The following is a 26,005-nucleotide window of genomic DNA, read 5'->3' as shown; positions in this document are numbered from 1 at the left end:
GGATGGATTTGGATATGTGACGAAAGTAGATCATTTAATAAAAGAAAATCAATGTCAAATTATTAGTAAATTATGAGAAGAATTCATCAACACGTTGTGTTGCATTAATTTCGCAAGTTAGTTCCTTCATGACGCTTCAAATTGCAAGTTTTGAAAAGAACGGAAGTGTTTTGTAACGAAAACAGTAAGGTTGACTGAAAGTATGGCTAATAAATGTCAACAAATCCACAACCAAAACAGCTCTCTAAAGAGCAAACTACTGCAGCTTCCCAACAGTCTGGCACCACAACAACACCCTCCCTTCCCTCCCATAATATTTAGAATTCAACAACACTTTGTGTTGTATTAACTGGCTTTTGCCTTATGTATCATTGATTTGCTCAGTGATTTCCTTTGACACTTTTGTGTCTGCGATTGGCTTTGGCCTTAAAAATTTTATCCGTCGCTGATTCGCTCAACGATGTTTTCGTCGCATTAATTTTTATTAACATATAAATAATGAACACTCTTTAAACTACAGAGGAGAACTTCAACGTTCTTAAGGTTTTGTGTATGTTACGTAACTTCAAACAATAACAGTTTTTACCAACGGAGTCTCCTCTGAAGAGGACTTCTATGGAGATGGAGTGTCTTTTTTGTTATACAATGTTTTGAAACTTCAAAACTCTTTTAAACCAGGTAGAAACAAAGTTTCAGTAACTTGGCAGTAATGCGTCGACAATGTTATTGACTCGAATATATGGGTAAAATGGCCAAAGTAAGAAACTAAATTACAACTCGTTAGTTTTAATATGTTCTCTCGGTATCATTCAGCACCTATCTATCTTCAATAAACATTACGATAACTACCTACATTAGTAAATAACGGTGTTCATAATAGTAACGTCCCAGTAACATTCAAATATATCTCAACTTAGGATTGTTGTTTCGCATTATCGGATTACATAGATGTATTACTTCACAAGCCCGTAGTTATATTTACTCAATTATACACCTTGATGATTGCAACAACATGTTGTCTTTGTGTGTTATCTGTGCATCGTAATTACAATATTCCGAATTATATCACTATGCGCGTTTTATCAGCATCATTGTAAGTAGTACTACAACAATTCCAAATTAATATGTAAAATTACGAGAGGTATCAAGATGGCACTTAACTGAATGGACAGAAAATAACTTTGTTTCTCTCTGCTTATAATGCTGCAGTAGTGGTACTAGTTTACTCTTTAGAGAGCTGTTGACATTTTTAGCATCTTTGAAATTTTTTACCACACTTTTCAGAACATTCAATCACTTTCCTTGTGGATTGATTCAAGGTCAATATTTGAGCTAACTCCAACAACTTTAACAGTCTCTTCTTGAACATAGACCAATGCCCAATTTTGAAAAGGACATGCATTAGGAATACTTTGTGTCGAGTTGCGATTTGCAAAAAGGTTTTGAACCATGTATTTATTTCTTCATAATGTCATGTGCAGCAATTCTTCCAAATACCACACATTCAAGTAAACTATTTCCTGCCAATCGATTCAAGCCATGTAAACCTCCACTTGCTTCACCTGCTGTATATAAATTTGGAATCACTTCAAAAGAATCGCCATGTTTTCTCAAAACTCTTCCCTTCTCATCAAATACAAGTCCACCATGAGTATAGTGAATACTTGGAGTAATTCTTGAAATATAAATGGTATCATTCAATGAAAATTTGGTAGGAAGAGAGTTTTTCCAAAGGGATCTGCAAAGGCACTTGCAGTATTTGGTGAATTCATGGTATTATTATCATTACTACTACTACTACCACCACCATCACTACCAGTAGTATTATCATTACCACCACTACTGCCATCACCACTACCACTACTACCATCACCACCATCACCACTACTACCACTACGACTAGCCTCATAAAATGAATTATATTGGATCATGGTACGAACAAGAGTTTCATAATTCATGTTTGGTGCTGCCATTTTCAATGTTTCATTAAATGCATGTTCTAAATGATTATACTTTCGAATAAATCCTTTAGAAAGATAAAATCCTAATAGAGATTCACTAAATGATTTGGCAACATAATCATTCATTAAAAGATATGCAGTAACATGTCCACCTTCAATTTCACGTTGACAATGTTTAAATATCATTTCAGAGACATAATCTCTTCGACCTAATTCATCACAAAAACGTTCTCCATTCTATAATTTCATGGAACATGATTATGAACACCAATACACAATGGTCAAAACATGCATACCCATAAATATATTCATACCCATAAATATATGCATACCCATAAACATATATGCATACACCCATAAATATATATATACACACCTACTACTACTACTCACCTGATTCACAATAATACCTCCATACGCTCTCAATGCTTCTGCTGCTAAAAATACACTCATACTTTTAGGATTTTGTGGATCTATAAAACCAGTAGGATGTACTTGAATGGATTCCATATGAATTAATGATGCATTCAATTCATTCACACACATTCGAATACCATCTCCATTAGCAAATGCTCCATTCGTTGTAGGAAGATGTGATAATTGTGGAGCATATTGTTTGAGATATCCATTTCGATCTGCTGCATAACCACCTGTGGTCATGATGATTGAAGAAGTGAAGAGTGATTGTGTGGTGTTGGTAGTGTTATTGTTGGTAGTGTTAGTAGTGTTGGTAGTGTTAGTAGTGTTGGTAGTGTTATTGTCGTTTGAATGACAGGTATATCGAATTCCAATGGGTATCTTTTTGTTTGTACTTTCATGAATTGTCTTTTCATCCTTCATGGTTTCTTCTTCTTCATTACAAATAAATCCAATCATTTGACATTTGGTCAATACTTTCACACGATCTGATAAATTCTTTTGAATATAATCTAATAATTTTGTAGTCATTTCAGATCCAACATTCATGGCTCGACCTACTTTGGGAGGTGCAGATCGATGAGTTCTTGGACGTGAATGTCCACCACATTGTGTAATCAATTCCATACCAATACCATGTTTTTCTAAGAATTCAATAGCACTTGTAGATTCTGAGACCAATGTACTCACTAATTTAGGATTACCTTGATTTTTACCAGATTTGGTAGTATCACTATAGAATAAATCAAACGAGTCATCAATCGAGAGAGATTTCTGAGCATGAGTATGAATACCATTGATACCTGATGTTGCTTTGGCACTATTACCTCCTGTATATACATGGAGTGTTTGAGTTGTTTGATAGTTGCATCATGAAAGTTGTATCATATATTGAAATACTTACCTGTTCGATCCTCTTTTTCTAACAAGTATACTTTGGCACCCAATTCTGCTGCCTCAATCGCTGCACTTAGACCTGCCAATCCACCACCAATCACTGCAATGGTCTTTTGATTTGGAGTACTTGTTGTTGTACTTGTAGTAGTAGTAGTACTACTTGGAGCAGTAGTCGTAGTTGTTGGAGTCGTAGTAGTAGTGGATGAAGAGGTACTTGTTGCTGGTTGTTGAGAGGTTGTGGGAGTTGTCGTACTGCTACTACTACTACTACTACTACTACTGGTGGTGGTGGTACCTTCGGAAGAGGGTGTTGTTGTTGTTTTGGCCAATGTTGATGATGATGGCTCATCCGACTGCTGCTGCTGCTGCAAGGGTACTACCCTGCTGTGACTATTCTCCATTATTGTCGTGGTTGTGCTCGTTTCTTTTTTGGTAGTGCCAGAGCTCTCTATAATGGAAGGCTTATTTCGGGCAATAAAGGACAAGGCTCTCTCATATTCTGAAACAAAGGCATTGAGAGAAGAATGTGAGGTTCTAGATGCATCGCCAGCACTGATGGTGGAATCTTGCTGCTGTACTCTCTGAATCATGATGGAACTATCTCGATGGTCATTCAGCAAGAAAGAACGAGCCATCTCTTCTTGACGTTCTGAAGTGACTAGTATCAATGTATGAGGAAGAGCTTTTCCTCTACCCTTATTACTACTACTATCCTTATTACCACTGCTATCCTTATTACTACTACTATCACTACTACTACGAGTGGTACTTGTTCTCTTCAATTCACTCTTCAATCCATGACTAAACACAATATTATATTCTTCAAAGAGAGTAGAGAGAGAATGGAGTTCCATTAATACACGTCGTGTTGATTCATCAAGAATATTCTGTGATAATTGATCATTGAATGAATGGAAGGTGAATTGATTGAGTAAACGAGTCAAATATTGAGGTGGAATGACAAGATTCAAAACAGTAGATGTCACTTTCCATAAAGGGTTTAAAATTTTGTAAGCGAGCTTGTCACCTAATAATTGATACATTCTATACAATAAAGTATATGGACATGAATAAGTGTATAATAATTGTTCCCATGATGTATAATTTGAATCCTTGGAGGTCTTAGGAATGGGTGGTAAGAAGGGTGCAATGACAGCAATACTATCCAAACCAACACCACCAAGACCATTACTGATCAATTCACTACTACTACTACTACTATCCTTATTACTACTACTACTTGTATTCATGATGGATGACAAGACATGATAATGATTCAATGCCATAAATCCTCCCATTTGATAACCCAATACACTATATGATTTCAATTTCAATTCATTTTGAATTAAATGTTTGTAAATACATTCGTATTGAATGAATTGTTCACTTTTAGTTGCACAACAAAATTGTGTCTTGTATAGATTGGATCGATCTATTTTAATCAATCGAATACCATATTGTTTCAATAATGAATCTTCGTGATCATGTCGAAATAAGAGAGAACCAGGTGTTGGATGAAATTGAAGGACAGGATACGCATTTTCACTCAAATCACCTGTTTCCACATAGTACAGAGTGATATTCGTGTGAGCGATGATGGAGGTTGAAGGAATGTTGATGGATTTGATGGTAGTAGGTACAGTGTACTCTTGAGTGGTGGTTGTTCTTCTTGAAACTTCCTCTCGAGTTTTGATAAAAGTCAATACGAGGGATATTCCCAATACCATCAAGGCTACTGAGAACCAAAGAAAACGAGCAAGTACATTGGTCATGTTGATTATTGCAAGCACACACACCAATGGGTTGAATTCAAAGATTGAATTTCCGATCAATGCGAGAGAAAGTAAGTGACTGAAGAATACACTTTGGATTTTTTTTTGTTGGGTCTTTTTATGGTCCTTCTTGGGATCCTTTGAGAAAAACTCCAGAGGCTCTTGATTGGTTGTACAGCCTTTTTGCTTACACACTGTGGTGGTGGTGGTGTCATGAAGAGCAGCTTTACTAGTGGTAGTGTAGTAACATGATTTCAATTGTGAATCACAAACCTCTTGGTAAAATCAAATCTTTCAATTCTGGATTCTGTAACATGTTAAATTCCTGTTCAGAGAAAACAAATAGAGAAGGTGGTAATGGTTTTCCATTTGGTAATTTTACATTAGGTATTCTCAATTCATCAAAGAAAGGATGAGCCAATGCATCCATGGGTGCAATTCTCTTCTTTGGATCATATTGTAATAATTTGGTAATGAGATCAACGGCATGATTCATTTCAGTGGCTGGATCAAGCATACTTGAAACATTTCCTCCACAAATGCTACTACTGCTGATACCACTACTGCTACTACTCATACTCGCACTCGCACTCGCACTCGCACCACTCATCGATTGTCCATTATTAGCCTGAAACGTACGTTGCATGTATTGAAATCGATCTGCAAATACTTGATCCCATGGATTTGGTTTCACTTGAGGGAATTTAAATTCTGTATAATTCTTATTCATGGCCAATATATCATTTTTGGAAGGTGTTCCTAATACTTTGATAATTTCAACCAATTGGTCCACACTACTCTCACCTTGAAAGAGTGGAGATCCTAACATTAATTCTCCCATGACACATCCACATGACCACACATCTACAGCACAATTATATTTTGTACTTTGAAATATTAATTCTGGTGCTCTGTAATATCTTGAACAAATGTATGCGACATTGGGTTCACCTTCTTTCAATTGTTTTGCATTTCCAAAATCACATAATTTTAATATTCCTGTGACTGGATCAATCAATAAATTCTGAGGTTTAATATCTCGATGACAAATTCCAAGTGAATGAATATAAATGATCGATCTCAATAATTGAAAGACAAATAATTTCACATAGATCATTGGAACATAGGAATTGTGTTTGGTATAATTCATTGTAAATCGATAGACTGTATCAGGAACATATTCAAGTACTAGATTGAGATAGACTTCATCTGGATCCTATGATGTAGTGGAATGAGTTAAATGAGTAGAAGGAGTAGAATAAGTAGAAGGAGTAGAATGAAGTAAGTCAAATGAAGTGATTCAAATGAAGTGAGTCCAATCAGTGAATGAAGTGAGTCAAATGCACGAGTGTTTGTATTGTGAATAGAAAAGGACATGCAAGTATGAGCATGTTCAGAAGTGCAAGTCAAATGATGAAAATAGACGTGTGTGTATATCGAAAAGGTGCGTGCGTGCGTATTTGTGTGTGCATGAAATATAAATGGTCACAATCATGAACAACACTTGAAAGACTACTACTTACTCGATCCCCTCGTGAATAAAAGTAATGTTTCAATTCAACAATGTTCGGATGAGAGAGTGTTTTCATGACTTGTAATTCTCTGTTTTTAAATCTCTTGTCTTGTAATACTTTCTTAATAGCAACAATTTCTCCTGTTCTTGTACTTTTGCTAAAAACACAACTCCAAAACTACCATTGCCAATGACTTTGATAGCACTGTAGCTGATTGTTTTTCGTTGTTGAGTCATGGTTGGAGATGAAGTTGCCACTGAAGGTTGAATCACATGATTCGAGGGTTGTTTTTTGATGGTATTTGTTTTGTTTTTAAGTGCACTTGTTGGTGAAGAGGAGGATTCGACATCGCCAAGCGCAGTCGTAGAAGGTTGATAGGAAGACTTTTGAAAAGAAGTATTGTTGTATGATTGATGATGGTTGTTGGTGTTGGTGTTGTTATTATTATTGGTGATAGACGATGAAGAAGGGTTATATCGTTGTTGTGTTTGCTTGTCGGTGGTGGTGGTGGTAGAAGTATTGGAATTGGTCCCAATTTGGAGATAATTGAAATTATGAATTAGATTGTCCATATTGTTGTTAGAAGATGATGTAGTGTTCGTATTTGTATTCGTCGTTGTTGTTGGATTGTACATTATTTCGCACTCTCAACGCCAAGGCTTGTCGATGAATTTAAAAGTGCTTGATGGGGTTAGTAGAGAGAGAAGTGTTGTTATTACTCTCAATGATGGAAATATTAGGGTTCTTTTATAATTGTTGTTGTTGTTGTTGAGAAAATGTACACGACTACGATCTATCTACTTTTACTACTCGTTGAAGAACACGAATCCGATAATGTTTTATAATAAAGAATGATAATATTCGTTGAGCACGTGATGATGAAGCCAACTCGACGAAAAGTAACGAGAGAGAGAGTCGAGACGTGCAAAATTGGTGCCAAACTCTGCTGAGAAAGATTTTTGAAACAGTTTTTTTGTACTTGGCTCTTCTCTGATGGTCGATGCAACCAAGTAGAAAGGGTCTTTCCAAATTCGTTCGCAACAGCCTGTGTTTGGTGCGCCAGGACAGGTGTGTGCAATGGTATGTATCACTTTCAAAATGTGTTGGACAAAAGTTGACAATGACTCGAGTGAGTACTCCTGATTTATCAAGAGTGTGTGTGTGGTCGATGAATGGAGTCTATATGATGATTGTGTCTTACGTGTTGCATGTATCCCTATCGATCATGCCAATTTGTATACATAAGGTTCATTTTGGAATGTGTGAAGAACCTTTTTGAGCAAACATTTGGTTGTTGCTCATATGAACTCTCTTGTTGAATAAATGTAACAATTGTTGGAATTGAGAATTACCAGTGGTGGTGACACTACTACTCGTCGAACTATGTTCAATATCACCTCCATCTTCCATTTTGGTATTATACTTTTTCAAATATTCATGTAAATTCAAAGGAATGATATGAGCCTCAGTATTGAATGTGTAGAGTAATTCTTCTTGTCCACTTTCTTCATTCCAATGAACAAAATTATAAGGATCAAAAATTAAATATAAATATTTCAATGTTTCGCTTAGAAAGAATGACTCCATTCGATCTTCCAGTAATTTAGATTCACTATCTTTCACCACAGCATAACCACATTTTGTTTTGCATACAACTTGTAACCCTGTCAAGAAATCTCTTGCCATATACAAATAAGAAGAGTCTCTAGATCCATCAAATTTGTACAAATGATACACACTTTCAATCAATTCAGGTCTCAATGGATATGGCATTTGACCTTTCTGTGCTTTTGATACATATAAATTAAATCCTTCTGGAATTACTCCATGCAACCGCCATATACCAAATATGGCATTTAAGGTCTTTTTTGCCTTTTCAAAATCATGACCATAGAGTGTTTGTAGTCCTGGCCAAAATGATGCCAAAGAATTGTATAACCCAAATGTCAACTTGGATGTCTTCATATCTACATCACTATACCATGGTTCTCTATAGACATGTTTCATAATACCATCATAGCATGTTTTAAACATTTGAATTAAATCTTCATCTCTAAATAACATGAAACCTTTCAATAGATATTCAAAGAAACTATCACAACTAGCACCAATACCACTCTCACGATGTGTCCAGTGTCCATTGATAATATTAACATGATTACCAATGAGATTAGTATTTGGATCTCTTAATAAATACAATGCAAGTGATGCTCTCTTCGCATAATCATAATATTTCATGTTACCAGTGAGATAGGACAATAATCCAAATTCCATGAGAAAGGTACCTGTATGTATTGATGTAGTAGTATATTGTGAATCGCAATAGAGAATTATGCAACCATTCAAGTTTCCATTATTGAATATATTTGTTAGTACCAATGAATGGCATTCACGAGACAAGAAATTATTTTCAACGTACCTCCACCTGCTGCTGCTGTGACTTGACTTTCATTTTTGAGAACACCTTGTGTAAAGTGTACCATACCATACGGTATATGAGTGGGTGTATCAAAGGCTTTGATCAGCCTCTCACATAAATCAATACTCAAAGTGAGAAGGGAATGATGTTTGGTGATTATTGGAGTGGTAGAAGAGGATCTAGAAGCCTCGCTCAATGATACAGGTTCTACCGTTGTGGTCATACTTCCATGGTTCCGAATTCTCTCTCGATACCAATCATGTTTTAAGGCCAACAAATGTGCACTCAATAATCCTCCTAATATTCGAATATTCGTTTCAAACACAGACACATGGGAATCAAAATGAAAATCTTTGAAATGATCTAATACGTATTCAACTCCCATTTTAAATTCGTCATGTAAATTCATAATATAGAGAGTATCAAGAGAGTCAATGAGAGTCAATGAATAATTACCCCATGTGCTAATACCACTACAAGATATTGGTTTTAATTCATCATAGGGAAATGCATGTTTCATATAGGAATTGAATGAAAATTTAAATACTTCTTTGATTTGAGAGGCTATTTGAGATTGTTCTTGAATGGTCATTCCATGAACATGTATAAATGATAATGGTTGAGAATGATGATCGTACCATGATTCATTCTCTACAACAATTCTTCTTGAAATTTCATTCATCATTCTCGGAAAATATAAATTGTTTGTTGTAACAATAAATAAATAATGAACAGCAGTAAGTAATACAAGGAACATGGCTGCTAAATGGGAGATGAGTGGTAGAAGTGATGAACATTTTAAATGTTTAAAAAGAGGCCTTGTTGGATGATGATGGCTTATTCGATTTTCTGAAGATGATTTGCAACTAGTATTCTTTTCGGAGAGAGTTGTTGTTCCAAAATGAGGACATGCCAATTGGACATTTTTTGTGAAAGCAAACACACACCACAAAAAATATTCATCTCACTCCAACATATGAACCGCTTTGTTTCATCAACCCACTTGACTCGATGGAGAGGCTATCCGACCAGTGGCCACTCTCTCAAGCCCTTCTTCTTCTGTGCAACGGGTATGAATTTACGTGTTGGTGGGGGTGGTAGAGGTACTACTTTCCTATTGAATCCTTTCGGAATATCATCCATGGTCGTTGATAGTCAGCAGCAGCAGCACCACTTCTACTACTATCATTCAAGTCTATTCTCCAACAACAACAAGGCTTCAAAGATCAATGACTCTTCAAACTCTCTCTCTTCCTTCACTCCTCCATCTCCTATTCATTCATTTTCAATTTTGAACAACTCGTTCAAAGAAGAGATGAAATGATTGAAAATATTAAATTAAGAGAACTACCATTAGATTCAATTAATGTTGATGAAATTATTCAATTATATCAAGAATATACCAAATTAGAATCTGAATGTGAACATGTTCAATTTTTAAGAAGAGAAATTGCAGAGTATTTGGCAGGTAAAAGAACATTGGATCAATTACCATCTCAAATTACTGAACAATCTCAAAGTCAATCAGATTTAACAAACAAGAAGTCTGATTTTTGGAAACAAATTGGAAAACAATACAAAACACTCACTCAATCTATGGAAAAGGAAAAACCAATTTATTCAATTCTTTACAAGAGAAGGCAGTCAAATTACCAAATTTTACACATCCACAAGTAATGAACTATTGTAAAGAGAATTCTAATCAGCCCAGAGTGATTAAATATGTGAATGAAAATTTGAATGAAAATTTGAACACTTTGCCAACCACCACATCACCCAAACTTTCTCATTTTGAAATTTGTGAGAGATTGAATCTATTTGAATCAGCCAATGAATGTTCAGGACCAAAATTCTTCTTTTTAAAGAATGAAGGAGTTCTCTTAGAAATTGCACTTCAAAACTTTGCAATTTCGAAATTAATGAAGAAGGGATTTAAAATGATCATGCCACCAGAATTGATGAAACAACACATTGTAGAGGGATGTGGATTTCAACCACGTGGAGAACATTCTCAAATATATAGAATTGAAAATAGTAATAATAGTAGTAGCAGTAGTGGTAGTAGCAGCAGCAATAATGGTAGCAATAGCAGTAGCAGCAATAATGGTAGCAATAGCAGTAGCAGCAGTAGCAGCAATAATGAAACGAATTCAAGTGATCAATTATGTCTCATTGGAACGAGTGAAATTGGGTTAGCTGCACTACATGCCAATAAGGTCATTCTGTTCTTTGATGAAACGACTAGTAGTGCAACTGGCACTATTACTACTACTACGAGTAATATGACTACTACTACTACTACGAGTAATATGACTACTACTACTACAACGAATAGTGCAACTACTACTACTACTACGAATCATATCAACTCTACACCATACATTAAATATGCTGGATTGAGTCATTGTTTTAGAACGGAAGCTGGTGCTGCTGGTGCTAAAGATCGAGGTCTCTATCGTGTTCACCAATTCACCAAAGTTGAAATGTTTATTTATTGTACACCTGAAAAGAGTGAAGAGCTATTGGAAGAAATTATTCAAATTCAAGAAGAAATATTTTCTGAATTGGGTCTTTCTTTCCAAATATTGGACATGCCATGTAATGATTTGGGTAATCCAGCTCATAGAAAGATTGATATGGAGGCATACATTCCAAGTAGAGGAGGATTTGGAGAAGTGTCAAGTGCCAGTAATTGTACAGATTATCAATCTAGAAAATTGAATATACGATACAAGGTTGATTTTGTGAGATTTAAATCATTCTATCCTCACACCTTGAATGGAACTGCAATGGCTGTGCCACGTGCCATGATTGCAATTTTGGAAAAGAATCAATTCTACGATGAAAAGACTGGTAAATTGGGTGTAAGAATACCAGAGTGTTTACATCCTTTCATGTTGAATGGAGCTACAGTGATTATGGAAAAATAAAAACGTCGTGAATGGACATACATTGCGTCCTCATATTGAGCGATATTCTATTTTGAATAGGGCATCCATAATCACTCATGTTTGAGTCGATATTGTGAGATCGATACTTCTTCAATTATTATTTAATTTCTTGTTAAAAATATTATTATTTAATTTTAACTTTAAATTGTAATACCACATTTGCCTTATACATTCTCTGCAGATCTGCAGTAGCGTAAGTATTGACATATTTGAGAGCGTTTTGAACAATTCGTTGCTGTCCAACATTTCTCACAATCAAATCTGCGTCAATGATTAAATGTTCACCTGATGGAGACAATTCTAATTTTGTAATTTGAATTTGAGTTTGATAAGGGACCTCCTTGTTACATCTTCGATAGAGTTTCTCTCTAATAACCTCTTTCACAACATCACGAGTAGTCATTGCAGGTGTTACTCCAGCTGTTTCATCAAAATACCATTTTCTGCTTTTTGATTTTTCAAATAAATATTTTTTCAAACTTTCTAATCCATAACCTGTTTTAGCACTCACAATAAAGGCTTGATCAAAGACATCGGAACGAATCAATTCAAATCTATATTCTTCACATCGATCCATCTCTACCATATCACTCTTGTTAATTAATGCACATAAATGAAATTGTTTTTCTTTTTTGGCATATTTCGAAAGTAAATCTAATATATGATCGATATGATGCAATGGTTTTGTAACATCAATCATTAATAAAACAACATCAGCTAATTCCATAGTCAAACATGATTCATCTTGTAATCCTTCTATTGTTTCTTTTGCAGTTTTATCAACTTTCAATTTAGAATTTTCCATATTTAGTATACCTGGTGTATCAAAAAACACAATTTGATGAGATGATTCATTGAGTACAGCTAGGGAACGATTCCGAGTCGTTTGTGTCTTGGGAGATACAGCTGATACTTTTCTTCTGACTAGATTGTTGAGAATTGTTGATTTTCCAGCATTTGGAGCTCCAATAATTGTTACTTTGCACGTTTTGGAATTATTTGGAGAATGTTTTGCTGTTTGTTTGAATATTTTTTGTAAATTCTCTAAATTTAATTCTGTACGTTCTTCTTTGGTGAGCATTTCTCTAAAAGTAGTGGACATGTTGCTCAATGATTCTCTAGTTGCATTTCTTGAGCGAGTATCATTATTGTTAGGAATAGCAGGTGTAGAAGATTCTTCTACAAGATCATACAAGCCTTCTGCTTTTTTCATTTCATTATATTTTTCAGGAAATTGTTTGGAAATGAATGAATCTACACGTTCGGGTGTTACAAGGCTTGTCGGATTCACATGATGTTGATTTTTAATGGTATTAATTTTCTCTTTTGTTTTTTTAATTTTGGATAGAATGGAATAATGTTGAAGAAGAAAATGATGATTGGATACACAGGTTAAAATGTAAGGATTGGAATGATGAGTGAGTGTATGTGTTGTTGTTGTTTTTGAGGTTGTTACACTCCTCGGATGACAAGATAAATTCGAGAAGAAGAACGCATATTTTTGTTGGAATGGGCCATGAACACTGTGAGAAATTTCGCAACGTTCTCATTTTTTTCATTTAGAAATGCCTTCAACAAGATTTTACAAGTTCCATCCAAGATCGGAATCGACTTTTTGCCAGGAGCGGGCGTTTACACCTTATTGGCAAAGAAAAAAATTCATTGGTGAATCTCTCATTCCATGTTGATACTCATCATGATTCTCCTTCTTGATGCCGATGAATTTTTCATTCAAGTTGAAAAACATCGAAATCCTCATCTCTTTCGTGATGCATCCATGGCGAACATGGTGTCAAGAGTACCACCATCAAATTCAACACCAACGAAAAAACATTGAATTCCATCCATCCAACCCATCAACAAACCAACCATGAAACAACACAAGATACTTCCTCTCAACTCAATTCTCATTCCTCTCATTCCTCCACCACAACAATTACAACAACAACAACAACAACAACTACAACAATTACAACAACAACAACAACAACAACTCACACACGTGAATATATTGCCATTCAACAACATGATGATCTGATTGCCATTTCACATTCCATTCGTTTAGATTTCAAACATCAAATTCAAAAACACATGAAACCACAACAAGCACTTGTGATATGTCCTAATTTAAAACTCATTCATGTTCCCATGTTTCCTAATACTACTAAAGTGACTTATAAATATTATAGAGAAGCATTTCATGAAATATTTAAATTGCATGTCAAGGATCAATTAATTCCAGAATTTTTTGAAAGATTGAGAAATTCCAATGAATATGTCATGAGGAATGAAAGGAGTGATTTAAACACACTTCAACAACAAGGAGAATCACATCAACAACAACCATCATCATGGCATGATTGGAAATTTAATATGGAAAAATCAAGTATGGATGAAGTATATATTGATTTAACACCATGTTTTGAACAATTGATTCATCAATTATTAATGAAAAAGATTTCAAATGATTCTAATAATAATGATAAGAAGGATCTATTAGATACGAGTAGTGTGTCCAACAACAATACCAATAATAATAATACCAACAATAACAATACTAATACCAATAACAACAATAACAATAATAATAACAATATACCCCTAGATAAAAAGACTTCAAGTTCTATTAATCATCTACTTGAGAAGAATAGTAATTCCAAGATGAATTCATTTCCAAATTTAGAATCTTCCATCACACTTGTACAAGACTCTATTTTACAAAATATGAATCAAATAGAAGAATTAAAACAAAACACACATACTGTATTGGATATTCATGGAACATGTATGGATTGGAATTTTATTCTGAACCATCAATCACAAGACTCTACTTTGAATCATTGGAAATTATTTATTGCAAGTCAATGTGCTCTCTTTATTAGAAATAGAATTAAGAATGATTTAAATTATGAATTATCATGTGGAATATCCTTGAATTCTAAATTTATATCCAAGTTATTATGTTCCAAATATAAACCATTTGCACAATGTGTACCATTAGATCAGAATTATCGAGACCAAACCATGATCGTATACAATCATGATCACAACAACACAACCAATTCATTCATGAATGAATTATTCAAACAAACACCCATTGAAAAATTATCCAAATTATTAGGAAAGAATGTGATTGAACAATTGAAGAGTGGATCAACAACAATGAACTCATCCATGATGATTCATTTTCCACCCATTCATACCATCTTGGATTTGAAACAACAACTCGAGACCAATCATCATCATGGAACATGTTTATACCATGTATTGAATGGTGTACCTACAAGTAATGGTAGCAATAGTAATAGTAATAGTAATAATAATAGTAGTCTTACAAGTAATGGTAGCAATAGTAATAATAGTAATAGCAATAGTAGTAGAAAGAGTAGTAATAATAAGAATACTACTACTACTACTACTACTACTAATATCACTCATACTCTCATGCAATTACTTGGTATCAATACTCAAACTACTCAAACTACTATGAAAGATCAAATGGTCAAAGATTCCTTTCAAAATCCTCCAAAAACAATTTCAGCATCCATGTCTCTCACACCCATTCACATCTCACATGTACATACCTCCATTCGAAAAGTCATTGGATATATTGCAATGGAATTATGTGAAAGAATTCATGAAGATTCTTTAATGTATCAATGTCCTGTGAGTGTTAGTGGTGGTAGTGTTAGTGGTAGTGTTCGTGCTAGTAATAACAGTAATAAGAGTAGAATTAGTGATATTGATAATAATAATAATAATAACAATGCTACTAGCAGTAGTAGTAAGAGTAGTAGTGATGATCAGAGTACAAATTCAAGATATCCAACATCACTCACCTTCAAATATCGATTTGAAAATGAAAAAGAAGAATCCATGACAATATCCATTCCATCACTTTTTCAAAATACTAGTAGTAATAGTAGTACGGGTGCTGATAGTAGTAGTAATAGTAGTACTAGTGCTGATAGTAATAGTAGTACTAGTTGTCATAATAGTGGCAATCATAGTACTGTATACAGGATTAAGAATGATCGATTTTGTTTATTTTCTACCACCAATTCGAATGCATCACCCATTCTCTCATCAGATCAATTAACTGATGTTGCCATTCGAATGTTAAGACTCAGTAAGAAACTCTCAACATTTCTTCATGCCAAATCTTTACATGATGTGTTTCATAAGGATGAAGATGAACGAAAATTACAAGATGCAAAATTACAATTGAGATGGATTCAACTCTGTTATGGATCATTTGAATATCCAAAACAAATGACAACCACTCCTAAGAAATCATCAAGATCGTCCTTATGGAATCATCATGAGTCGAACACATGTAAGAATTATGATGAATATTCTTTCAAGACCACAACAACGAAACAAGAGAGTGATGTCAATAAGAGTCTTACCAGTTCTAGCTCTATAACGAGTCATTCACACTCCTCAACAGATTCATTGTCCATTGACCATTTTAATGGTAAGGTCAAGTGTATCATTTGTGGAAAGGAATGTTTTCCATCGCTCATTGATGTTCATGTGAATTCTCATTTTGAAAAGAAACAACAACGACCACGTGAATCATTGACACTTTTCAACTACTTTTCTCCACCTGAAAAGAAAAAAAAGAAGTAATGAAATGCTTCAATCATTTTCCTAATCTGAATATTTTATTCTTCCATAAAACAATACATAGGCAGAACTGTCAGAGGGATTGAAATGGCTCAACTTTTTCACAGTACTGTCATTATAGTCGTACCATTCTTCATTGGAATTTTTGACTTGACAAGTGTAGTGACCTCCTCGTAAACTTCCATAATGTTTAATCACTCCCAATAGTTGATATTCAATAGGTTCATTTTGGTAAAATCGTTCTCTTGCCTCTTTTGCTAGAAAATTCGAAAAATTGATTGGATCACTCAGCCTCACAGGAGTTAACAGTTTTTCATCATTTGAAAATCTTTTCAATTGAACTACAAGCACTTCAGGGATTCTACAAAACGTTAGTTTCTTGGTCACGTCTTGATGAGCCTTACATGCACTGCAATAGACTTGTTCGATACCAGTTAACATTTCTTCTTCGGTAAACTTGGAAAGACATTCCTCCAATGACACTTCATGATTCATATCATGATGTTGCTTTGAGATTGGAGGCCATGAATAGTGACCACTAGATCCTCTTCTGTGTGGATTTTTAAAATCAATGGGTAGGGAAATATCTAAGAAAGGATCAAACGTTATGGATTGTCTTTTACATGCATGGCATTGAATTTCTGACTTCAATTGTCCTAAAAACAGATCTGTTATGAAACTATTGTTCCTCTCAATATAATTGTTGTACCATCGAATTGATTTATCAATGACGCTCTCATTAGCAATATCTTTGAGTTCTTCATATTTAGGTTTTTCAACAACTCGATTAAGATCTTCATGTAATCCATCAAGAACATATCTCAGAAACTCTTGACAATCTTGTTGCTCGAAGCCTCTAAAGAGAGATGTATATTGATTGAGAGTTCTCTTAAATTCAACTGGATTGATAGCAAAATATGGATCATTTTCAGAAGATGGTGTGATTAAGTTTTTAAGAAGTATTGAAAATTGTTTTGCTAAATTTCCTTCTTTTTTTGGATTAACCTTAAAAGGAGAAGTAAAATGGTCTCTGATAGGTTGAATGGAACACAAACATTGCAGTGTTGCATTCATAAAGCAAGTATTACCAATATTTCGCAGTCCAGCGTTAAAACCATGGCCAAGCAAGTAACTACTAGTTGGTATGGGAGGCATATCTTCACTCGAGCATTCGTTGCATTCCAAGGACGATCCTTCCAACGGTGACGATACATGTTCACTCATTATGGTAGTTACAGTCTCTTCATCTTCTGGAACAACTTTAGACTTCTCATCACTGTTTGGTTGCACTGAGGACAAAGATAAAGAGGAAACATTCGACGATTGAGGTTGTACTTCAACGAATTTCTGTCCTCTCTTTCCAAATAAATTAGTCATGAGGTTTTTAATGGATGATCCATGTTCTTTGGCGGAAGGTGATTGAAGATTTGGCGAAGGAGAGGAGGTTTGCTTTCGTAATGATCTTGGCTGAGATTTGGATCTCTCTCTTTCAAAGCTGACATCTAAACTTCGATTGAGATCTTTTCTTGAGGATGGAGAAATAAACTTGGGTGTTTTTTCATCACTAAACGTGTAATACGTTCCAAACATGTCTGTGTTTCTTTTACTGACCAGAGAGCTTGAAGGTCTTCTTTTCAAGCTTCCATTGGAAAGAATTGTGTAATTGGAAGGAGCGGAACTATCCTGTTGATGTTTATCTAAGGTCGTATTAATACCTGTTCGTTGTTTTGAAAGAGCATGGTAATCATTGTTTCCGAATCGATGAGAAAATTTTGAATAAACATGAGGAGGGGATGAAATGTTGGAAGATGGAGAAAAGTTTGAAGACAAGTTCAATCGGGAAGAATAAGACGGAGAGTGTGAGGAAAAAGAGGAGGTTGGAGAATGAGGAAAGGAATTGGTTGATGCACTGTACATTAAACTATTTGAAGATTCCCTTCCCTTGATTGTTGAGCTGGAGCGAACGGAGGAAGAAGTACACTGAGGAACATAATTGTAGCTTCTCCTGCTGGTGGATTTTGGAAGAGTGGAGGTTTGAATCATGTTTGGAATTTAAATAAATAGAGTGGTTGTGAGTTTCTTGATATCCGATCCTTGAAACAGCGATCAAAAAATTTGGTAACGATCGCTTAATGGATCCTCTGACGACTATCAAGTAGGAGTGAGAGATGTGTATGTAAGGGAGTTAGTTTGGATCACTACAATTTTTTTTTGAAATGGTTGTTTTTATACGCTCCAAGAATGCGAGATGAAGCGCCAAAACAAGACCTTTTCAAATGGTTGAAGAGATAGAGGACAATTGTCCGTAGCCCTTTAATAACTGTTATGCGCCCAGATGCGTTCATCACTGGACTGGTGGCGTCGAATTTGTATGCGTATTGAAATTCATCTGTGAACCACTCGCAAGTGTTCCCTTTTTTTGAAAGGCTAAACAACCCGCTTCTCATGGACCCGCAACCCTCTTCGCAAAGTTGACGCTTTTGCGTTAAAAAAACAACGCAAAAATTGCGCACCTGCAAAAAAAAAAATTTCGAAACAAAGCAAGGTTTATTTTTCATCACGGCTTCATTAAATATATTGATTTACGTTCTTGTGCATCGGAATGAAATAACTCTTCCCCTTTCTAGTAACAGTAACACAAGGAACCAGAGGCTCTTTGTAGGACACTTCAATCACAGACCTGTCTGACAAATTCTGCAAAGTCACTGTGGAATCCGTGAATGATTTGATCTTGAAGTATTTTGCAGGAGTACAAGAAGTATCAGCCACAACATCTCTCTCTTTCTTCAATACGAAATGACCACACACACATTCCGAAGGTTTGAGTTCACTTAAACCAAATATATCGCATAACTGCGCCATATCAAAAAACATAATAGAATACCTTGCAGAATTTGATGAAATGAACGGCTTGGTCAATGTGAAGTTTAGATTTTCCCCAACAAAGGCTGTATTATGTGCCAATGGACCATATAGGCTTGCATTTCGCACCATATCACTAGCTACATGGAAGTTCATTGTAGCCTTTGCAATGCCCACCATCTCTTGATAATCCTCCAAAATACCTCTTAATTCCTCATTAATTGAATTCAAATCAGCTATATTAATGGCATCTGTTAACTTGTCAATTACAACAACCATTCTCTTAATAATTTTATACTTCAACTCAATCATACTGAAATTCTTAACATCCTGAAGTAGATCTAGATAATAGTGAATAATCATATATATCTCCATTGCCTTAAGGTGTACTAAATTTTTGGAAACTGATCTCGGGTGTCTATGTAAGAACGAAGGAAATTTTTGCTTGAGATATTCCTTGTCGAACTCGTCCCAATATTGAAGTGGAATCATCTCCATCATGTCACGCATAATTCTTTCATACAAGTTATGCATTGAATCATAGGAGCATATTGTAGTGGGAGTTGGTTTCCAACTCTGGTCTAATATTGGAGAATATCTACGAACACCCCATGACAACTCTTTTCCCGAAACATTATTCCAAAAATGTCGATCTCTCAAACCAAAAACAATTCGTTGATTGCTAGAAATGTCTCTCCTAAGTGGATATCTAACTTGAGTAGTTCCTCCTGATAACTGAACAGGTTCCCCTCGAATCTTGCATAAATGGCAAAAATAATACCCTGATTTTTGAAATAAGAGAATTTTAGACCTTGCAGGTAAGTCAGCAATTACTCTTTCTAATCTCAATGATATTTGTTTAAATTGATCATTGAACACATTCAAATCATCCATCATGATTTTCAAACACAAATTGATTTCTTCTTGAGATGGTTTGTTAGGAAATAGTAGCCACAAAAAGTTATTCTTGCGCTTCTTTCTTACATTTGATTTCATCTCATTGAATGTGATAGAGAATTCGTAAAAGCTTTGCTGACTAGATTTAAACGGAGCAACACCGTCACCAAATAACGTCATAGTTTTTCCTCCTGCATCTACGAATTTTTTGTGAATGTTTTTGTAGATGTCTCCGTCACAGCGATCTTGGATAAGTTGGGGATCACGATTATCAAGTTTAAATTGATCCAAAAATTGTGGCTCTCTGAATATCCTTTCCTCGAATTGGAATTTTAATGGGCGTAAAAAGCAATGAGTTTTGATATCTTTCCATAATTTCCCACATTTAGGACAGGATTTTTGGTCTGGATTTTTTTGATACGTCTGACAATCAGTGCACATTGGAATTTTCTTTGTCTTTGAAGACAAAAGGAAATACTTATAGAACCCTGTTAATGTCAGCTTATCTGAAAGTTCTTGTTTATCACTCTCATGAATGAGTTGAATGGCTTCTCGAATTAGATTCAAAACCATTTTGAGACAATTTTCAGAGAGAGAACTTGTTACTGCAAACTTGAGAATTTTTTTCATCAACGTATCAACATTTACATTAACATTATCATTCACAACGCTTGAAAATGAATGGGAAGAGAGAACTTCTTCATCGTCCGTTCAAATCTCAAAGTTGGAGATTTAGTTGAAATTATTGAAAAGGGAGAGAATTGTTACTACAAGATTGGTAAAGGAAGAGTTCAATCATTCACTTCAACTAATTGCAGTTTAAATGACATTATATTTCACGTTCCATCCTTCGTTCAAGATCAAAAGAAGACGATTTTTGATATTTCATGCCTTTCATTAATTGAAGATCGAACCAATCATGCTCCTATGATTCAAAATGCTTTTTCTACGGTTCAGCAAGGATGTACTCCCGTCTCCTTATTTTCCATGAATTATGACACTGAAGTCGATGATGACAAGATTGATGACAATGAAGTTCTCTCTATAACTCCACCGGAAATTTCGGATTCAAGAACAAACTCAAATTCAAATGTTGAAGAGAGTGATTCTCCTTTGCAAAATGAGCCCAAGTCTACAGAACCTACTGATCATAAGAATTTCGCTAGTGATATCTTTTTCCTTCAGCAAGTCAAAGACCTCAGAGAGAAAAACGAGGCCTTATCATTGGAAAACAAACAGCTAAAAGAATTAATCATCAAATTGAATAAGCCATTGAACGCATTAATTGCTCTTCAATTACAATACCCGAATGTTCTTCCAAGCAAAACAATTTCTGTCACATATGGTGCTATTATTGATGAATTTAAGTCGAACTTTAAAACACAACGCATCAAAGAAAGAGCACGAATCCAAAACCAAGAGCAAGCAGTCGTTGTAAAATCTTGCATTACATAAAAAATTTGTTTTATAAAAAAATTCTCAAAAGCTTGTAGTAGCCTCCACGTTCAACAATCACATTCATTCATCAACAGATGCCGCTTGTTCATCTTATACGCTGCTAGAGCTTGCTTTGCGTAAGTGTACGTGTTTCATTGATACAGGTATGATCTCCAAATCATCCAAAGATATCGACACGTTTCATGTTTGCTCGAAATGGAGGACTGTCTTTGCTATCATTTGCCTTTTGTCTCTTATAAAGGACAAAGCTGGCTTTTATTGATAAAGTCTTCTACGGTAAGCTCTTTTTCACGAAGTTGTTGTGAATTTCTTGAATCTGATCAACGATAGATGCTACAAAGGACCTTTAGCATCATCAAACATTTTGGCAAGACGAATGAATGTTATGTTGATGATAGGAGAAGATATTGTTGAACAAACAGATAGGGTTTGTAGTTATTGCTTGATTTGAAAGTAATTCTGTTCGTGCTGTTTGAAAAGGTAATTCGTTTCATTTACGGCCATTGTTATTGTTGTGGAGGATGATTAAACTTGTTCACCTGTTAAACCGGTAAGTATATCCAACCATGTACTAATATCAACAACATTATTCGTTGTTTATTTATTTCCTTCTAGAGTAACATGATCGGTAGGTTGTTAGATTTGCTGAGCAGATTTTTGTTTATTCAAAATGTTTTAGTTGCTTCTTCTTTATTAGTTGTTGTTTTGAATATCCATCATTACACTCTGTACATAGAATGCGTTGGTAGAGATTGGTTGAGGATATTGAAGCAAGTTCTAACATCCAGATAATGAAGGGATATCTTGAGGTAGGGATTGAATTTAATGATAATCAATTGAGGATAGGGATGATAAGACTTCAAGTATATTTGATCCACAGTTGGTTGTTTGATTATTCGTACCCTCTTGTCCCACTATGCATTGAGAGTTAAAGGATTGTAGTTGCAACAATAACCAAACAACCGCTTTCTTAACATTTGTCAATGGTAGAACTGAAAAAGATGTTATATTATCGAGTTATGGAATTTCAAGCTGAATTTGCTTGGTATTATGAAGGATTGTTTGTATTATGGATTGATTAACAGAGCTTTCAATGATTTAGAGTTTGATGTTTTTACATTTTAAGCCTGGAATGTATTTAGATCATCGAGGCATTTGTTTGTCATGAATAGGGATTGGTTTGATTGATGTTAAAATATGACTTGTTGTGAATAATAATGTCAGTGCAATAGAGATATCAAAACAAATGACAAATTGATATATCATTTATATGAATTTGAAGTGTGTTTTGATTGAACTATTGATCACTATGATTATTATGCCGCAACTGAAAAATATTTTAACTGAATGCAAAACCAACATCATGATAAACAAATGAAAAGATGATATGAAATACAAGTATTGAATTAGATGATATTTCAACCCGATAGCTTAAATTATTCAAAAGTAAGTAATGTCAATCCAATTCATCTTTCATTTACCATTTATATTCATTAAATTGACTACTTTAGCTTTGTTGTTGGATATAAATTAGAGAATTTGGATGAATGAATGTGAGGAAAATGGATAAACATACAAGATTTGAAGATTTGGAGTGGTTTGAAGAGATTGAATTAGTGAACGATTGGTTGAACGAGAATGAAAGAGAAATTTGAGAAATAAGGAGCGTTAATTTTTCGTCAATTATTTTTATTATGAAACATCATAATAATTGACGTTAATTTGACGCGTGAATAATGAAATCGTTAATGTGGGAAATTAACGCTTTTTATTGACGTTTTTTCGTCAATAATTAACGCTTTTCAAGCGAGAATAAAATTTTTTTCGTTAACTTTTTGATTGTAATTTTTGACGAAAAAACGTTAAAAATTAACGTCAACCGCGAGTAGCGGGAACCTTCAAATTCAAAAAAAATATTTACAATTTCAAAATGATCCCTCCTCGAGCGCTCGAGTCGACCACTCAAGAAACGACTCAAACCTCATCACAGCACACCAATGATGAGAACATCAATAACTCACCACTGTTGCAAATGGTCTATCAACACTTTCATATTCCTCCCTTCACAAATCCTCCAATCTCTCATATTGCATCCTTTGACAGCCTTCCGAAAGTACCTTGTCCGAAATGTCAAAAGAATCGAAAATATTATTGTTACGATTGCTGTATTCCATTGATTGATCATCCACCAACTATTTCCAAATTACCTCTTCATTGCATTATTATTCAACATAAACTAGAACGAAAAACAAAATCTACAGCCGTTCAAGCCAAAGTTGTTGCTCACTCGAGTGCTGATTTATATGAATTTCCTGATATTCCATCATTTATTACTCCAAGCAATAGTATTCTTGTTTTTCCATCAAAGAATGCAAAACAAGTTCGTGATTTATTTAAATCATCAAGTCATAACGCCATATCATCAAGTCATAACACCATATCATCAAGTCATAATAATGCCCAATCATCAAGTCATAATAATGCCCAATCATCAAGTCATCATAACAATGAAAATGATATCAATACCTCCAGTTTGAAATATGCTGTATTTATTGACTCTACTTGGGGACAAGCTAAACAAATATATCGGAATGAATTAATTAATAGATTACCATGTGTCATCATTGAAGAAAAGGAGACGTTGTTTTGGAGATATCAAAAAGAAGGTCAAAAATTCCTGAGTACCATTGAAGCCATTTATTATTTCTATAAAGAATTGGTTCAGGCCATGAATGAAACTCTCTCAAAACCAATGATCAATGATGAATACAAATACTCTGAGAATTTGGAGAATTTTCTCTATTATTACATTCATCAATATTGTCTCATACAAGAATACTATGCCAAAGATCCAACAAGAAAGATTACAACCAAGAAAACAGATAATGACAAGTACATCAAGTATGAACTATTTCAAAGTAAGAACGCCAGTAGCAATACTTCCTCAACTCTTTGCAACAACAATCCATCCTCATCCTCCAACGTTGTACCTTCTTCTTCTGCCAACCTTGAATCCACACAGCAGCAGCAACAGGTGGCAGACAGTAGCGTTTCGAATGGCTGCGTCCAGGAACCTCCTCAAAAGAAATTGAAAGAACAATAAAAAAATCTTTTGATCCTTCTGCTCCACTCGCTCTCTCTCTCGAGATCATCATCACGATGCAAAGCCTTGAAATTCAATTAAAAAAACCAGACCGTACTTACTTCTCCGGAGAGAAAGTTCGTGGAGTTGTAAAGATTAATGCTAAACCTGGAGGGTTCAAATCATCAGCTATTAATTTACAAGTAGAAGGAGTCGTAACATTTCAATATAATGGAACAAGTAATTTAAATATATTTGATGTAGTCATGAATTCATTCAAACCAATCAAATTGTTAGATTTACAAATTCAACTGGATAAAGTTGGACAGAAATTTCCGAGTGGAGTTACTGATATTCCTTTTGAATTTGTGTTACAACCACTCAACAAGAAAATTCCACTCTATGAAACATATGCTGGTGTTTATTTAGCATGTCGTTACAAAATATCATGTGAAGTCAAAATGGGATTGTTCAGCAAAGATCAAAAGGCCACTCTTGATTTTACAGTTTATAATAGAGGACAAGGAGTTGCCATTGCCAGAAATTTAATCAGTACGACATCATCAGAAATTTCTCCTTCTACAGAATCACAACAGGATGACACTGCTTCAACTCCAGGCACAAATATTGTCATTCCAAAACAACCAAAGCATTTCACTCTCACTCCTCAGACATTACAAAATGTTCTTCGTCACAATGTTTCTGGAATACCTGAGTATGAAATTAAGGGCTATATTGCTGATACCATTTGTGATATTACTGAACCATTCGAAGGAGAAATTGAAATTCTGAAAACTTCATCAAGAATTAAATCAGTAGAGATTCAACTCATAAGAGTAGAAAGTTGCAGCGTAGAAGGAGGCAATATGATAAAAGAAGCAACAGAAATTCAGAATTTGCAACTTGGAGAAGGAAATGTTTGCAAAGGATTGAAACTACCCATTTTTATGGTTTTCCCAAGGCTATTCACATGTCCCACCTTGATTGGCAGCAATTTCCGAATTCAATTTGAAGTGAATTTGATTGTAATATTTGCGGATGGCTATCAAATCATTGAGAATTTCCCAATTGTTCTTTATCGCAAAAATGATGACAACAAAAAGTATACAATTTAAGGTATAAATGATATCAATATGACATTTCGAA

General features: G+C 34.7%; 11 protein-coding genes across 11 annotated transcripts in view; 6 read left to right on the top strand and 5 right to left on the bottom strand.

Moving 5' to 3' along the window:
• C9374_001286 (uncharacterized protein) overlaps window positions 1-321 on the top strand; it is a gene marked incomplete at both ends in the record, with an annotated part of 1,125 nt that extends 804 nt beyond the window's left edge. The window contains one exon of the mRNA XM_044688670.1: window positions 241-321. Within this exon, the coding sequence (XP_044551684.1) occupies window positions 241-321 (81 nt within the window). The remainder of the gene's footprint in view (window positions 1-240) is intronic.
• Window positions 322-1,697: 1,376 nt separating this feature from the next.
• C9374_001285 (uncharacterized protein) lies at window positions 1,698-7,196 on the bottom strand (the record flags this gene model as incomplete). Its single annotated transcript, XM_044688659.1, has 6 exons — window positions 1,698-2,198; window positions 2,355-3,208; window positions 3,283-5,010; window positions 5,321-6,263; window positions 6,571-6,701; window positions 6,743-7,196. 6 exons carry the CDS (start codon window positions 7,194-7,196, stop codon window positions 1,698-1,700), a joined length of 4,611 nt encoding a protein of 1,536 aa, XP_044551683.1.
• A 613-nt stretch (window positions 7,197-7,809) lies between these two features.
• C9374_001284 (uncharacterized protein) lies at window positions 7,810-9,737 on the bottom strand (the record flags this gene model as incomplete). Its single annotated transcript, XM_044688648.1, has 2 exons — window positions 7,810-8,846; window positions 8,981-9,737. 2 exons carry the CDS (start codon window positions 9,735-9,737, stop codon window positions 7,810-7,812), a joined length of 1,794 nt encoding a protein of 597 aa, XP_044551682.1.
• A 563-nt stretch (window positions 9,738-10,300) lies between these two features.
• C9374_001283 (uncharacterized protein) lies at window positions 10,301-11,910 on the top strand (the record flags this gene model as incomplete). Its single annotated transcript, XM_044688637.1, has 2 exons — window positions 10,301-10,499; window positions 10,586-11,910. The coding sequence occupies 2 exons, from the start codon at window positions 10,301-10,303 to the stop codon at window positions 11,908-11,910; spliced, it is 1,524 nt and encodes a 507-aa protein (XP_044551681.1).
• Window positions 11,911-12,055: 145 nt separating this feature from the next.
• Window positions 12,056-13,144, bottom strand: C9374_001282 (uncharacterized protein; the record flags this gene model as incomplete). The annotated part of the gene is made up of 1 exon (XM_044688626.1): window positions 12,056-13,144. One exon carries the CDS (start codon window positions 13,142-13,144, stop codon window positions 12,056-12,058), a length of 1,089 nt encoding a protein of 362 aa, XP_044551680.1.
• Window positions 13,145-14,022: 878 nt separating this feature from the next.
• On the top strand, window positions 14,023-16,563 carry C9374_001281 (uncharacterized protein; the record flags this gene model as incomplete). Its single annotated transcript, XM_044688615.1, has 1 exon — window positions 14,023-16,563. The coding sequence occupies one exon, from the start codon at window positions 14,023-14,025 to the stop codon at window positions 16,561-16,563; it is 2,541 nt and encodes an 846-aa protein (XP_044551679.1).
• A 21-nt stretch (window positions 16,564-16,584) lies between these two features.
• C9374_001280 (uncharacterized protein) lies at window positions 16,585-18,603 on the bottom strand (the record flags this gene model as incomplete). The annotated part of the gene is made up of 1 exon (XM_044688604.1): window positions 16,585-18,603. The coding sequence occupies one exon, from the start codon at window positions 18,601-18,603 to the stop codon at window positions 16,585-16,587; it is 2,019 nt and encodes a 672-aa protein (XP_044551678.1).
• Window positions 18,604-19,128: 525 nt separating this feature from the next.
• Window positions 19,129-20,892, bottom strand: C9374_001279 (uncharacterized protein; the record flags this gene model as incomplete). Its single annotated transcript, XM_044688592.1, has 1 exon — window positions 19,129-20,892. The coding sequence occupies one exon, from the start codon at window positions 20,890-20,892 to the stop codon at window positions 19,129-19,131; it is 1,764 nt and encodes a 587-aa protein (XP_044551677.1).
• A 108-nt stretch (window positions 20,893-21,000) lies between these two features.
• Window positions 21,001-21,774, top strand: C9374_001278 (uncharacterized protein; the record flags this gene model as incomplete). Its single annotated transcript, XM_044688581.1, has 1 exon — window positions 21,001-21,774. The coding sequence occupies one exon, from the start codon at window positions 21,001-21,003 to the stop codon at window positions 21,772-21,774; it is 774 nt and encodes a 257-aa protein (XP_044551676.1).
• A 1,933-nt stretch (window positions 21,775-23,707) lies between these two features.
• On the top strand, window positions 23,708-24,880 carry C9374_001277 (uncharacterized protein; the record flags this gene model as incomplete). Its single annotated transcript, XM_044688570.1, has 1 exon — window positions 23,708-24,880. The coding sequence occupies one exon, from the start codon at window positions 23,708-23,710 to the stop codon at window positions 24,878-24,880; it is 1,173 nt and encodes a 390-aa protein (XP_044551675.1).
• Window positions 24,881-24,936: 56 nt separating this feature from the next.
• Window positions 24,937-25,974, top strand: C9374_001276 (uncharacterized protein; the record flags this gene model as incomplete). Its single annotated transcript, XM_044688559.1, has 1 exon — window positions 24,937-25,974. One exon carries the CDS (start codon window positions 24,937-24,939, stop codon window positions 25,972-25,974), a length of 1,038 nt encoding a protein of 345 aa, XP_044551674.1.
• Between the last annotated feature and the right edge of the window lie 31 nt (window positions 25,975-26,005).

Source organism: Naegleria lovaniensis (genome assembly GCF_003324165.1).
Source record: "Naegleria lovaniensis strain ATCC 30569 chromosome Unknown tig012, whole genome shotgun sequence".
In the NCBI taxonomy this organism is placed as follows: Eukaryota; Heterolobosea; class Eutetramitea; order Acrasida; family Naegleriidae; genus Naegleria; species Naegleria lovaniensis.
Note: the sequence above shows the minus strand (reverse complement) of the source record. Positions and strands in the feature narration are given on the sequence as shown.